This window comes from Podarcis bocagei (assembly GCF_964188305.1).
Source record: "Podarcis bocagei genome assembly, chromosome: 3".
Taxonomy (NCBI): Eukaryota; Metazoa; Chordata; class Lepidosauria; order Squamata; family Lacertidae; genus Podarcis; species Podarcis bocagei.
Window position 1 is genome coordinate 84,395,533 of NC_138127.1, and position 13,151 is coordinate 84,408,683.

General features: G+C 44.1%; 1 protein-coding gene across 4 annotated transcripts in view; it reads right to left on the bottom strand.

Moving 5' to 3' along the window:
• Positions 1–1,225: 1,225 nt before the first annotated feature.
• ATF3 (activating transcription factor 3) overlaps positions 1,226–13,151 on the bottom strand; it is a 36,884-nt gene continuing 24,958 nt past the window's right edge. For 3 of the 4 annotated variants that reach the window (XM_081186128.1, XM_081186129.1, XM_081186127.1), the window contains exons 2-4: positions 6,509–6,752; positions 5,958–6,062; positions 1,226–5,838 (exon numbers count right to left, since the gene is read on the bottom strand). In XM_081186128.1, coding sequence (XP_081042254.1) covers positions 5,641–5,838; positions 5,958–6,062; positions 6,509–6,748 — 543 coding nt within the window. In that variant the 5' untranslated portion in view covers positions 6,749–6,752 and the 3' untranslated portion in view covers positions 1,226–5,640. The remainder of the gene's footprint in view (positions 5,839–5,957; positions 6,063–6,508; positions 6,753–13,151) is intronic. The other variant, XR_014005784.1, reaches the window with a different exon arrangement.

The following is a 13,151-nucleotide window of genomic DNA, read 5'->3' on the forward strand; positions in this document are numbered from 1 at the left end:
TAAGTTTGTAACCTGAGGTTCTGCTGTATGCTGTTATGCTGAGCAAGCAGGTAGTTTTCATTCCCCAGGTCTACTGGTGCGTCAGGACAGTCTCATATTCCTTGAGAAGGACCCAGGAGATGAGAAGACTTAGGCAGCTGTGGGAAAGGCCTTCAGTCTCCACAACTGCCTCAGAGGGGCAAGACCTACAGAGAAGAGTTGTCTTGCTCATTAGGCCTGGCACTCCTGAGTAGACCTTGTTTATTCTAATCAGTAGTCAACTTCACTTACCCCATGTGATCTATTGTTGGTTCACTCCTAACAGTGTTCTTTGTGGATGTTGGCTGCTCTGTGCTTGTATGAATGAATAGGAGGTTTAAAATGTGATCAAGGCAAATATAGGGGGGGGTATGAATGTGAACTGATGGATATTCATGAATAGATGAAATCTGTGGAAGCTGGCAGGCTGAAGTTAGTGGACGAAGTCACCAGGCTGAAGGCAGTCGGGGTGCCTGGGTAATGCTGTCAAATGGTAGCCATTTCCAGGCGTTTCTTGCTCCAGATGAACCTTTTAAAGATTGCAGATGAGAGCTGCTAGGAAGGGCCTTCCCAGGCTTCTTAAGCCTTCAGATGACTCTGGTCCTGTGCTAAGACAACATTTTCCAAAACTCAGCCAGCATGGCGTCAAGTTTCCCGCATTTGGGGGAAATCGCAAGGGTCAGCACACCTGGAGTGGAGTGTTTGAGACTCACCCTGAGAAAACCTCCCTCATGATTAAGATATCTCCCCTGACCAGGTTTTGATACTGGCCTTGCCTTGCCTGAAGCAGCTTTGGTAATGCTTCTGATTTCTCCAGAGAGCCCCAATCTCCAGCAGAGCAGAACAAATTGCAAATGGATGCTAGGATTCTACGGACTTTGTAAGTACAAACCCAGGGTAGTTGGGCAGATGGCTTGTTTGGTTCAGGTATACGGAACACCTTGCAGCAATATGGCAGGTGAAAGCAACAGCAGATCAGGAAAGGGACAATGGCAGTAATTCAGAGGGAACTGATGACATGATATTGGCACTTGCAATGGCATGGGGTTGAGGGTCATGCAGTGAATACGGAGACCAGGCAGCCTACTGTAGTTAGGACACATTTAAGAACACTACCTGGGGAGGTGTTTTTGGGGGGGGGGGTGGGGGTTGAGTGAGCATCAGTCCTTCAAATAAGGTGAAGTAAGTCACACAGGAACAAAAAACACACATGTATTAGTCTTTTTTTTTATTAAAGTATCAAAACATAAAACTTAATAGAAAACAAATTGCTTCTACTGCATTATTAAATGTTCAGAATAAAACAGATACATAAATCCATGCAGTTCTTTCATTCAACAGTTCTCCCACTTGGCTTGGAAGCCAGCATCCAACCTGGCCTGGAAGGAGTTTGCCTGTGCCCTGAAGAACAGGAAGGAGCTCAGCTACTGCTGCTGGCTGCCACTGCAGACAGGCAATGTTTAGGCAGCTGAACTCCTTCCTGCCACAGTGCTGTCAGAGTGCCAGAGTCCCCCAGAAGTCCAGCAATGCAACTCTCAAGCAATGCAAACAGATATATAGGATGTATACTATTGGTATAATCTTGAGGTATGTGCACTGCACACTTACCCACATACGCAACCACACACACACAACCACACACGAGGAAGCAGCCACAGCTGAACCAAGATTATCTTTGAAAAAGTAGCAGTGCCGTTGTAAACATTTGGCATGCTCGCTAAAGTCATTTGTGTTTCAACCGAAGCAGCAGCAGCAGCAGCAAGACGCCTGCGTCATTTTAAATAGGCTGTAGAACCGCAATATTAAAACACCTCTCAAAAGGGAAAACATTAATTCTGCGTTGAGAGTTAACAAAGACTCTATGTATGAGAACATCATACATGCAACAGAGTCCATTCTTTTATTATCATTTTCTGAATTGCTTTTGGAAACACGTTAAATACATAGACAAAGCAGGGGTCCTTTGATACAGCACAGGTGATGGGCAGGGACCGTCTCTGGCTAATGTTGGCAGCTCCTCATACTAGCCTAGGGTGTAGATCCCAAGAAGCCCTTCCATGTATGAAAAGTGCATTTGTACATAGAAGGTCTAGTTGCTACAGAAGGGATAGGGAACCTGTGCCTCCCTAGGGATTAACTCACAGCATCCCTGAGCATTGGCTGAACTGGCCAGGGAGCTGGTAGGAATTGTGACAACATCTGGAGGGCCACAAGATCCCCATCCCAGCACTAGAGCATACCGTGAGCAAAGCAAAACCAGATCCAAATATGCTCTTTTGCTTGCAGAGCAGGAAAACAGTGTGACAGCCTGACTGTTAGAGGGTGCATTCACATTGCTACCTAAGACTGCAGTGATGTCTTTCCAGCACTCTCCCCACGACCACCCTACCCCCAGCTGTTCACATCAGCACGGCTTCATTGTTTCTGTTTGTGTACATGCCAGGGGTTGGTTATGGTGGGGGTGCCTTTACCCCATGCAAAGGTGTTCACCCCTTGGCCAGAGACAAATTCAGAAAGCCTTAAGGACTCCACTTGGTGTGAAGCTGGTTTGAGCAACAATGCATCAGACGGCAGCATTTCACAAAAAAGTGCAGGGGACATGTGGATTTGGGATAATGCTGTGTGAACATGGATTAAAAACCCAGCACTAAGCACACACAGGAAATGGGAGTGTGAACGCAGCCATAGTTTTCTTCGTTCTTTGGATCTGGCCTGCAATATCTCACAATCAACAGCACCGTATCACTTTTAGGGAGCAACAACATTAGATATTGAAGATGGCTGAGTACTGTCTAGAACATATATTCATAATTACAGGAACCCAATCAATTTCCCCCCCAATAAGGTTCTTGATAGCAGAATTGCACATAGTTAACATAGTAAATAAACTCTCTTCCCCCCTCCCTCCCTCTTCCCACATCCCCCTCCCCAACCCAGTACATTGCACGGTCAACGCAGAGGCCTTGTGTGTGGGGGTGTTCCTGCTGTCCAACATGACTTGAGGAAAAGCTCACAAACAGCAAAGTGAATTTACTCTGCAGGAAGAAAAATCACACTCTGATGAGACAGAATTTGGCCCGCTTCCTTCCATTTTTTGTTACATGAAATATACATTTGAAACACAACATTGGACATTATAATATATCCAAATTGCTGAAAGTGTATTAAGTACTTCTGTTGCAGAATGTAAAAAACAGAGAGATAAAACAGGCAGCAGGCTCAAGTATACCAGCCACAGATTGACGGTAAAAACTTATGCATGTCTCTACTCGGAAGTCCCATTGCATTCAATGAGCCTTCCTCCCAGCTAAGTGTGTACTATATAGGATTATAGCCTTTGAAAACTATTGTTCTGAGGTAAGATGTTTATGTGGGTGTGTTTTAACACTGGACAATGGTGGATGAAAGATTTTATCCTGCAAACGCCTTTGTCTACTGCATTGATTACATAATTAAATTTAGATCCCAGCAGATTAAAAATAGAAATAATACTTCATAACAGAACTGCAAAGTGTTTGGGCAAAAATAAGGATTTTTCACCCAAATCTGCATACAGAAATCTGATTTGCAAAATTAAAATTCCTATTCTTGTGACTCAGGTTCCTAAACTCAGGGTTTGAATACTGAGTGGGGTTTGTCTCAGAGGGTGAAGTGAGCTCTTTTTTTTTGTTTTGCTTTGCTTTGGTAAGGTGTTTGTTATTATAGTAAAAAGTTACGAGTTTAACTAAAACAAATGGAGTTTTGAAAATAAACTCAGTTTCCCCCTGCCCCAGCTCCCAAAATTGGAAATAAAAAAATTTCAGCATTTGAAAATTCAGCAGTACTGAAGCACAAAAATTCATGATTATGATATTAAACACAAGGGGGAAGGGATTTAGAAATAAAAGCACAGCAAATTGCCTCCATTTTTTCAGCTTATGTTATTTGCTCTACCTCACAATCTGTGCACTACTTAGGCATATCAGTGATAAATAAAAGGTGACTAAGGAGTCCAGAGATCCTCACAGAAGGAGGGGTGAGAAATGCCAACAGGTGACAAATGGCTTATTGAATAGGAAGGGGCACCTGAAATTAACTCCCCCAGCTACCAAAACAATCTGCACTGTTGGAGTTAATAGCATGAGTACAGGGTCCTTGAGCATTGCTCACACTAGACTTGGGGTTTCTACCCCAGATACCCAGAGTACCATTCTGTGTAAATGGTATGACAACCAGATGAGTAATCTATGCAAAAAGCCTTACAGGGAACAAAGGATGGACCACAACTCAAGTTGCAGAGCACATGCTTTGAATGTATGCAAGTCCCACATCCGACTCATTCTTAAACAAGGATGACAAGTAGCAGAGTCTGTAGAGCAGCTTTGTCTGTTCCAACACTGGATTGCTCTGCTTGAGAACTTTAACGATCATACTTATATAGGTGCAAGTTCTACTATCCATGCAAGGTGCTGTGGGGTTGAGAGACAGCAACAGGTTCAAGGTCACCCAGTAAGCTTCAGATATCAATATGGACCAACATTCTAACCACAAGCTGTCTGCACAACGACAGGGGAAGCTGCACCTCCAAGCCTGCTATTCAGCTGTTGACAGACCTACTTGGCTACTTTTAAGTCTCTTTTCCTAGCACAGCTGTAATTGTCATGGGGCAGTTTTGCAAATACATGCAGTTAATGCACCCACAATCATTCCTTTGTGCAACTTGAGAACCACCAGAATTTCTTGCTCTGGGGAAAAGAAAGGTGGTGCCCAGGAAAGATTTGCAAGTTCTGGATTCATGAGGCCCACAAATCAAGAGAGGAGGATTAATTTAACATCTATGTCGATCGTGTCACTGTTTTGTATGTTATGAAGTCCTTCCAAATACTGTACATGATGTGACTCATAAAGTGGATTCTCAAAGGGGAATTCCCCTGTCTTCAAACAAGCCAAGGGAAGGGGTAATGTTCCAGCTTGATACATTCAGACTTTTTTTCTATCTTTTTTTACAGAAGCTGATGCCTGTCATATCACCCACAAATCACCCCCAATGTGAGTCATCAAAAAACCCACAGAAAGGCTTCCGTGAAAACAACAATACAAAGAGAGCGTAAAGCTCAGTTTAAAAAACATTGCACTAGGATATAGAAACACAGTAATTCCCGTTATATCGCAATGCCTTTCGGAATTGAAAGCAGCATTCTGGAAGTTGCCAACCTCTTTCTTTTGAAAGTACAAAGCAAAAGAAACAAACAAAACGAACAGCCCACGCTATCTAACGCTTCCTACCCCAATCGAGGACAGATGGGGAGGGTCCATTCAGCTTGGCTGTCCATTAGATGTGCATTACGGCGAGTCCTAGTGTTCTGCTCAAGTGCAAGTACCACATGACATCAGGGGTTTAGCAAGTCTGTAGCTGTACGGCTTCTAGGAACAGCAGATATGGCAGATACTAAAACCTGAATCACAGCTAAGCTAGCGCAAGTCTTTTCTTCTTAGCAAGGTCATCTCCTCTGCCTTCTCTCGACTAATGGGAGACCACAAATACCAAGATACCTTCTCTTATGGCTTCTGGCTTGGGGTGATGTGCTAGGGTTTAATTTTTTGGTGTCAGAGGCATGCCCTAATGGCACCTGGGATTGTCACTTAGCCTTGCAAGGTTCCTTCTTTTATCTGCTGAATGAAGAGGTTCCTTTCATCCTCCGGCGTCCTCCCGTTCTGGGCCCGGACGATGCAGGTGGGCCTGTGCAGATTAAGCATGTAGATCAAATGCTGCTTCTCGTTCTTCAGCTCCTCAATCTGAGCCTTCAGTTCTGCATTGATGGTTTCCAGCTTCTCCGATTCCTAGCCACAGGAAAAGAGGGTAAATATAAAAGCGGAAGTTCTGAAGCAATCTTCTTTTAAACACACAAATGCACACCTCCTCTATTTCATCTTCTGTGCCCAGATAGCATCCGACTTACCTTCTGCAGACATTCCGTCTTCTCCTTCTTTTTGTTTCGACACTTGGCTGCTGCAATCTTGTTCCTTTCCCTCCGTCGCCTTTTCCTTTCATCTTCAGGCGCACACTAGAGCAAGATTCAGAGAGAGAGGTAAATTGGTTGACTTTGGGCACAGCCAGATGAGGTATCAATATTGCAAGTGGGCCAAGTTTGTACTTAATTATTTATCAGCATCTCCCCCAAGTGTACCACGAAGCTACGACTCCTTCCCAAGAGCACATGATTCAGAAGTGCATGCAGTGCGCACCAAGGCTCCAGCTTGGCACTAACGCAGTTGCAGCCTTTCACAAAGCCACTTTCATTCAAATACACACAGATCATTGTCTGTGATGGGCTGGGGAGGCAGACTCCTGCCTTATGTATATTACAGTTTTTCTACTGGAAAGTTCATTGAACAATTAGCTACTGGTTTTAGTTCCTCCCCCCCCCCTTGCTTTCTGTTTTTGTTCTTGTTTAAATAGAACACCATTACTGAATGTGAAAGCAAAACAAGCAATTAAAAAAAGGAGCACCTCTGCTTTCAAAACAGACATTTCCCCAGGTCTGTCCGAAACCATGACTGTGTCCAGCGTGGAGGACATCCTGTGCGACAGGCACTTGTTCTGGATGGCAAATCTCAATTCTTCTTTCACCAGCGGAGTTAGATTTGTGAAGTCTTCAAAACCCAGGGACACCGAAGGAGACAGGCACGGGACAATGGCAGTGGCGCTGACTTCCGAAGCAGACACCTGGCCAGGGTGTTGGAGCATCATTTTGCTGAAAAAGAAGAACAAGAATGACTCTTTCTGAATTTATCAGGCGTGTGTGTGTGTGTGTGTGTGTTTGTCAGATAATCATTTACCGGTAACTCTCAACTAAGCCCTGATTTAGAAAATATTACATTTGGATGTGGAATAATTTCTGAAACTCTGGGCCGTGACCCGTAATTATATATTGATAGAATGGTTGCACATGAATTGTATCCAAGTAAGTCCTACTCAGAGTAGGTCTGTTGAAATCAATGGGCTTAAGTCAATCATGCCCATGTGAACATTTCAATGGATCTGCTCTAGGTACAACTTAGTTGGATATATATATCTTAGTTCAATATGCAGTACACATGTTTATTTAATCCTGACATTTCTATCTTGCCCTTCGTGTAAGGAGCTCCAGGAAGCATACATGGCTCCCCTTCCCTGCCTTAACCTCACAACAACCCTGTGAAGTAGACTAGGCTGAGAGAAGGTAAGTGGTCCAATGTCACCCAGTAAGCTTCATGACCACAGTGGGTGGCGCTGTGGTCTAAACCACAGAGCCTTGGCTTTGCTGATCAGAAGGTCAGCGGTTCGAATCCCTGCAACGGGGTGAGCTCCCATTGCTCGGTCCCTGCTCCTGCCAACCTAGTAGTTCAAAAGCACGTCAAAGTGCAAGTAGATAAATAGGTACCACTCTGGCGGGAAGGTAAACAGCGTTTCTGTGCGCTGCTCTGGTTTGCCAGAAGCGGCTTAGTCATGCTGGCCACATGACCTGGAAGCTGTACGCCAGCTCCCTTGGCCAATAAAGCAAGATGAGTGCCGCAACCCCAGAGTCGCCTGCAACTGGACCTAATGGTCAGGGGTCCCTTTACCTTTAAGCTTCATGACTGAGTGGGGCTTTGAACCCTGGTCTCCCAGGCCCTAGGAGACTCTAACCAGTACACCACATTGGTGCTCTCTCTCCATACACACACACACACACACACACACACACACACACACACACACATTACACAAAGCACCCTTGATAAACAACTTAAATGCAACTATAAACTGACAATATACCTCAATAGGAAGCAATTCAAAACTAACATTGCCAGGTTTTTTGTACCATTTGGTATAATACTGCCACATACTGGCAGCTGGGTGAGCAACTTCTAACCAAACAGGAAATGTGAGAGGCAATATATAAGTTATATAAGTTACATGGGATTTTGTGCAATAATTGAACCACAACTTGAACTGGGTCACTTGTGCTGATTAATTAATCTCCCAGTCTTATGTTTAGACTGGCAGGGATTCGCCCAGTGTTTGTGCAGTTTAGGTGTGTCAGATACACTAAATTAGTGCACCCAGTGCTCAAGAAATCTCTCGCCTGCAATGTGGCTCATCCACATATATCCAGCCATAGGAATCTATCACAGGAGTCATCCTGAGAAGCTCCATTTTATTAGAGGAAGCAATAAAATGCTGCAAAATCTTATTGGCAGCAAAATCTATTACAATTAGCTTCATAATACATAAGCCAATTACTGCCTCTGGGCATTTGTGTACATAAATGAAGCCATCATGCTGTCAAACTAGATTTGATCTATGCAGTATCCATCATAATTATAGCTTCAGGGAATAGTTGGGGTTCATTATGGTCTCCCACGCTAGTGGAAGTTGCACCCTTTTGCACTGGCGGTAGATAAGTGTGCTTAAGGGGGGGAAAAAAGATCTGAAGGCACAGCCTCAAGCGGCGAAACAGGACACACTGCCACTGCTGCTACCTACAAACACATTTCTTCATCCTGCACCCCAATAAGGCAGGAGTATTGTCACAGTTCAATGACACGTTCCAATCAGGCAAAAGCACTTGAGGACAGTGCAGCGCAGGGCTGATCTGGGGAGAAGCTCAAGGGCCAGACAGACAGCTCTGAAGCATCGCATTCAGACCTCAGGCCACAGGTTCTCCAGACCTGATACAGATAGTTAAGTTTGTTGGTCCCACACGTTTCCCACAGGCATCTGGTTGGTCACTGTGAGAACAGAACACTGGACAAAAAGGGCCATTGGCCACACCCAGGAGGCTCTTCTTACATTTTGCTACATGTATGTAGGCACTGTTTGCATGGATTGGAAATACTCGGCTCCCTACCATGGCAAAATGCATGCATTTCAGCCATCTACGTAAGGGTTTTATTTTTATTTCAACACAGAAGTAAGGATTTTATGATGTGCAAAGTGAACCCCAGGCATACCCCCTCCAAAAAAGCAACAGCAGTAGAAAACCAAAAGTTTCTTGACCTCCTGATTATGAGAGCGAAGATTTCCTGGAATTGTTTGTTATTTCCATAGACCTTGAGAAACTTATGTAATTCTGCAGAAATCCCCCTGGTTATGGTGAGTCACACCTCAAAAATGCTGATCTCCTTCAATCCTCCATAGAGGTAGAAGATAACTCCAATCAAACCAAGACAGCAAAAGGGCCTTCAGTTTCCAGGTTATCCTTTTGTTTTCAGCTCAGAAGATGGTAATGAAAAGTCGATCAAAGTGGTAAATTAACAAAAGTGGTGTGCCTTAACTGACTTCTTTAATTGATTATAGAGACTGCTTAATTCTTCACAGATTAATCTACCCATTTCCCAGTCATATCTTCATAAGCCAGGTCTATGAACTTGTTTTCCAAAAACAAAAACCAGAATGCCAAGATTTTTTTACAATGCCAGTGTTCTGGGTAATTATATGCAGAGTGGGGGGTGGTGTCCCCATTTATAGGCTATAAATTATAGCTATATTTAATAGGCACGTCATGCCAATTCTTGGAGGCCCATTCATTATGTTGGCACTACTGTTGGCATCAACACAAAATTCTGAGGAACTGGGGAATGGCCAAGGTTTCGTTGCACCAGTCCCCTGGCAGAGAAACAGCTGAGAATGTGGCAGTAATGTGGGACTCCGGAGAGAATTGCTACAGCTTTCCAAAAACCATACTGCTATTAATGTACATTCTCAGCTGTGTTTCAGACAGAATCCTGCAAAGAGGTCTAGGCTGACAGACTCGTCCAAAGATACCGCAACGAGTTCCATACCTGAGAAAGCAGGAACCAGAATCTGGGTTTCGCAAATCCAAGCACAACTCCCTCCTGTCCCAATGTCTCTCGACTAAATATTATTTGCTGCTGTAGTTTCTGTTTGACGAGCCGTCATGTACAGTCCATCGAACACAGTAGTGCCTGATGCCCATGTTGACCAATAGGGCAGAAGGCAAGGAGACAAACAGTAGGGGGAGCCAGATACATCGACAGGCAGAGCCAACTAATTCCATTGTCACCATCCTCTTCCTTGCTGAATTTTGCAAGAGCAATACTAAGACTTAAGGAGCAGAAAGCTGACAGGTGCCATACGTAGGAAGTCAGGTAGGTGGAGTTTGCCTCCACCGATGTAACTATGTGGGTCCCAAGCTCAAGGAATGGAGGATGCCTTGTTTGTTAAAGTCACTTGAACACAAAGAACACCTCACATCCAGCAACTGGGCCTCTCTTAAGAGCTGATGCAAGACGATTGCAAGGTCTTTATGCATTCATCTTGTGATCATTCAGTGACACACAGAGGCAGACTGAAACATTCTACAGCCAGATGGAGCCAAATAAAAACATTTCACAGCCAATGTATGCAGTACTGAGCACTGCATTTCCAAATTATTAAAAAGGCAAGATCTGATGGCCTCTCCCCATGCAGTGTTCACATATCAAAGGCTCCCCATTTCTTTGTCAAGAATTCTGCCCTTTAAAAAGGGTGACAGCTAAGCGCAAAACAAAATCAGCTCCACCACGCAATTTAAATGTCAGGAGCTGCCTTATATCAAAGAAGAAGAAGAAGAATTATAGAGTTGGAAGGGACCCTATGGGTCACCTAGCCCGCCCCCACCTAAATGCATATATTTAGCATTTAAATAATGAGTGTTTTATCCTGAATTTCAAAAGACAAGTCACTGGTCCATTTAGTTCAGTATTATCTACTCTTCCTGGACAAGTGGAGGTCTTTGCTACCCCACCCCAAGACCTATAACCAGAGATATTTTCTTTTAATCTGAGGGCACTTCCACATGGCAGTTTATTGTAGACCTGATACTGATCCTGCACACAAGCTTTGTGTAACAGCCACATAACATCCTACTCATACAAAATGTCATTGTATGTTATTTTCTCAATTAATCCAGATTTTGCTTTCCTTCAGAAAATATGATGAGATTTTAAAAAACAACAACCAGAAACTTTAAATGTAGTTTAAAATAGGGCTGCTGGATATAGGATGGCATTTTGACGAGAATGCCATCACGTGGACTCTGAGGAAAATGTGTGCGCATGAGCAGCATCAAGTCCGCAATAAAGGCTACATGCACAGAATTCATTTAATGTACATAATTACAGCACGTTGCCCACCCCAAGAATTATGGGAACTGTAGTTTACCCCCCACACTTTCCAGCACCCAGAACAAACTACCATTCCCAGAATTCTTTGTGGGTGCTTTAAATTGCTGCCCTGGGCTCCTTCAGGAAGGTGAAATACAGATTCAATAAATACAATTTAAGTATATGATGTGTACACAGCCCAAACTACCCAGAGATACTAGAGATTGACCCTGAGACCTTTAACATATGAGGGATCTGCTCTACTGTATCACTGAGCAAAGGCCACCTGCCAGAGCCGGCCCACCCATGAGGCAAGGTGAGGCAACTGCCTCAGGCAGCAGGATCCACAAGGGCAGCAGATCCTGAGGTAGATCTTTATTCCCCGTCTTGTTCCTGAGGTAGACCTTCACTCACCCCTTCTTCCCTGAGAGGGAGGGGGTGCCATTTTGTAATTCGCCTCAGGTCCAAAATGTCTTGAGCAGGCCCTGCCACCCACACCCTATATTTCATGTGGTTCTTCTCTGCATGTTGATCCTTGCTGTGCAACCCTCTGCTGTTCATAGCTTTATTCTAAGCAGCAGGAGAGATTCCAAAAGCTTCCGAGTTCTTTCAGCCTGTGCCAATTTGCCCACACATTTATAAAAGAAGGGTATTCCTGCCGAGTTCCTCCAGAGGTCCGCCCACTTAAAATAAATGATTGCTGCACACACGCAGGCATTCGGAGGCAAAATAAACACAAGCTATTGTACACCTCCCTGCTTTCTCAGGATTCGTGTTTTAGAACTACCATCAGATAATCCAAGGTTCTGGACCTTTAAGGCACAGTCGAAACACATTCGTTCCCTCAGAGAATTCTGGGCACTGTAGTTTACCCAGCACAGTTACAATTTCCGGCAACTCTTAACAAACTACATTGCCCAGAGTTCTTTGAGGCAGTGTGTACGCAGCCTTATAGAAACCAAAATGGCACCATCCTCTCACATGGAGGAGGTAGCAGTAGCCTGAGGGGAACCCCAAGATTTGTGACAGAAGCACACAAGATTTTTTTAGGAAGCGGGGAGGCAAACAGCCCAATGAGGACTGGGCATGCTCAGTGGCTACAGAATGTTTGCTGGCTGTTGGAGTTGAGGTGGCAGGGAATGGAATAGAGTATCCTTGAGAAGGGCAAGTCTGGATGAAATACTGAATAGGAGCGCTCTGTACAGCCAGTTTTGGTTGCAATTCTCTGTTGTGTCATATTTTCCTGTTCATAGCCAGATTTCTGATTCTAATCCCCGAAACTATTTACTCTTAAAGGCTTCTGCTGAAACAAGTGACACATCAAAGATTACGAGAGGAGATCCACACCGTACATTTAAAGTACATTTACCATGTCTGGTGTCCCCACAAAGAATCCTGGGAGCTGTAGTTTGTTAAGGGTGTGGAAAGTGTGGCTCTGTGAGAAGGAAACTACATTTCCCAGCATCCTTTGGGTGCAGTTGTGTGCTGTAAATGTGCACTGAATATCTGTTAGAAGTAAGGTGTGGGTCTTTAAAAAACTGGGTCACTTTCAGCTAACTTGGTTGACATTAAAAGTTTCGCCCTCACATTAAAAATAGAACCAGGCACACTGACCTGATGCTTCACGTGCCTTTCATTTCAGATATTCTCAGAAACCAAAAGTCCTCGTTTTATTTTTTGACGGATACATTTGCTTCCCCACACACCCTGAATATTTTCCCCATCTTGCTGATGCAGTAACCTGTTAACCATAGAAGTTAATCTCCCACAGCTTCAAAAGCAATTAAAGTCCACAAGCACCCTGAACTGAACTTGACCTTTTAAGATTTTTGGCATTGCAGTTTGGCCACATATATCTGCTGCTTTCGAAATGGCCAGCTGTTAATATGATGAAGAAAATCAATAAGGCACCAGAAACCGCTCGCCGTCACCACTTTTTGTGTGTGGTGTCCTCACAAAGCCCCTGCTTAGATGGCAAGTTGGACAGAAGTATTTGCCGTTTTTGCTCACCATCAACCTTATTC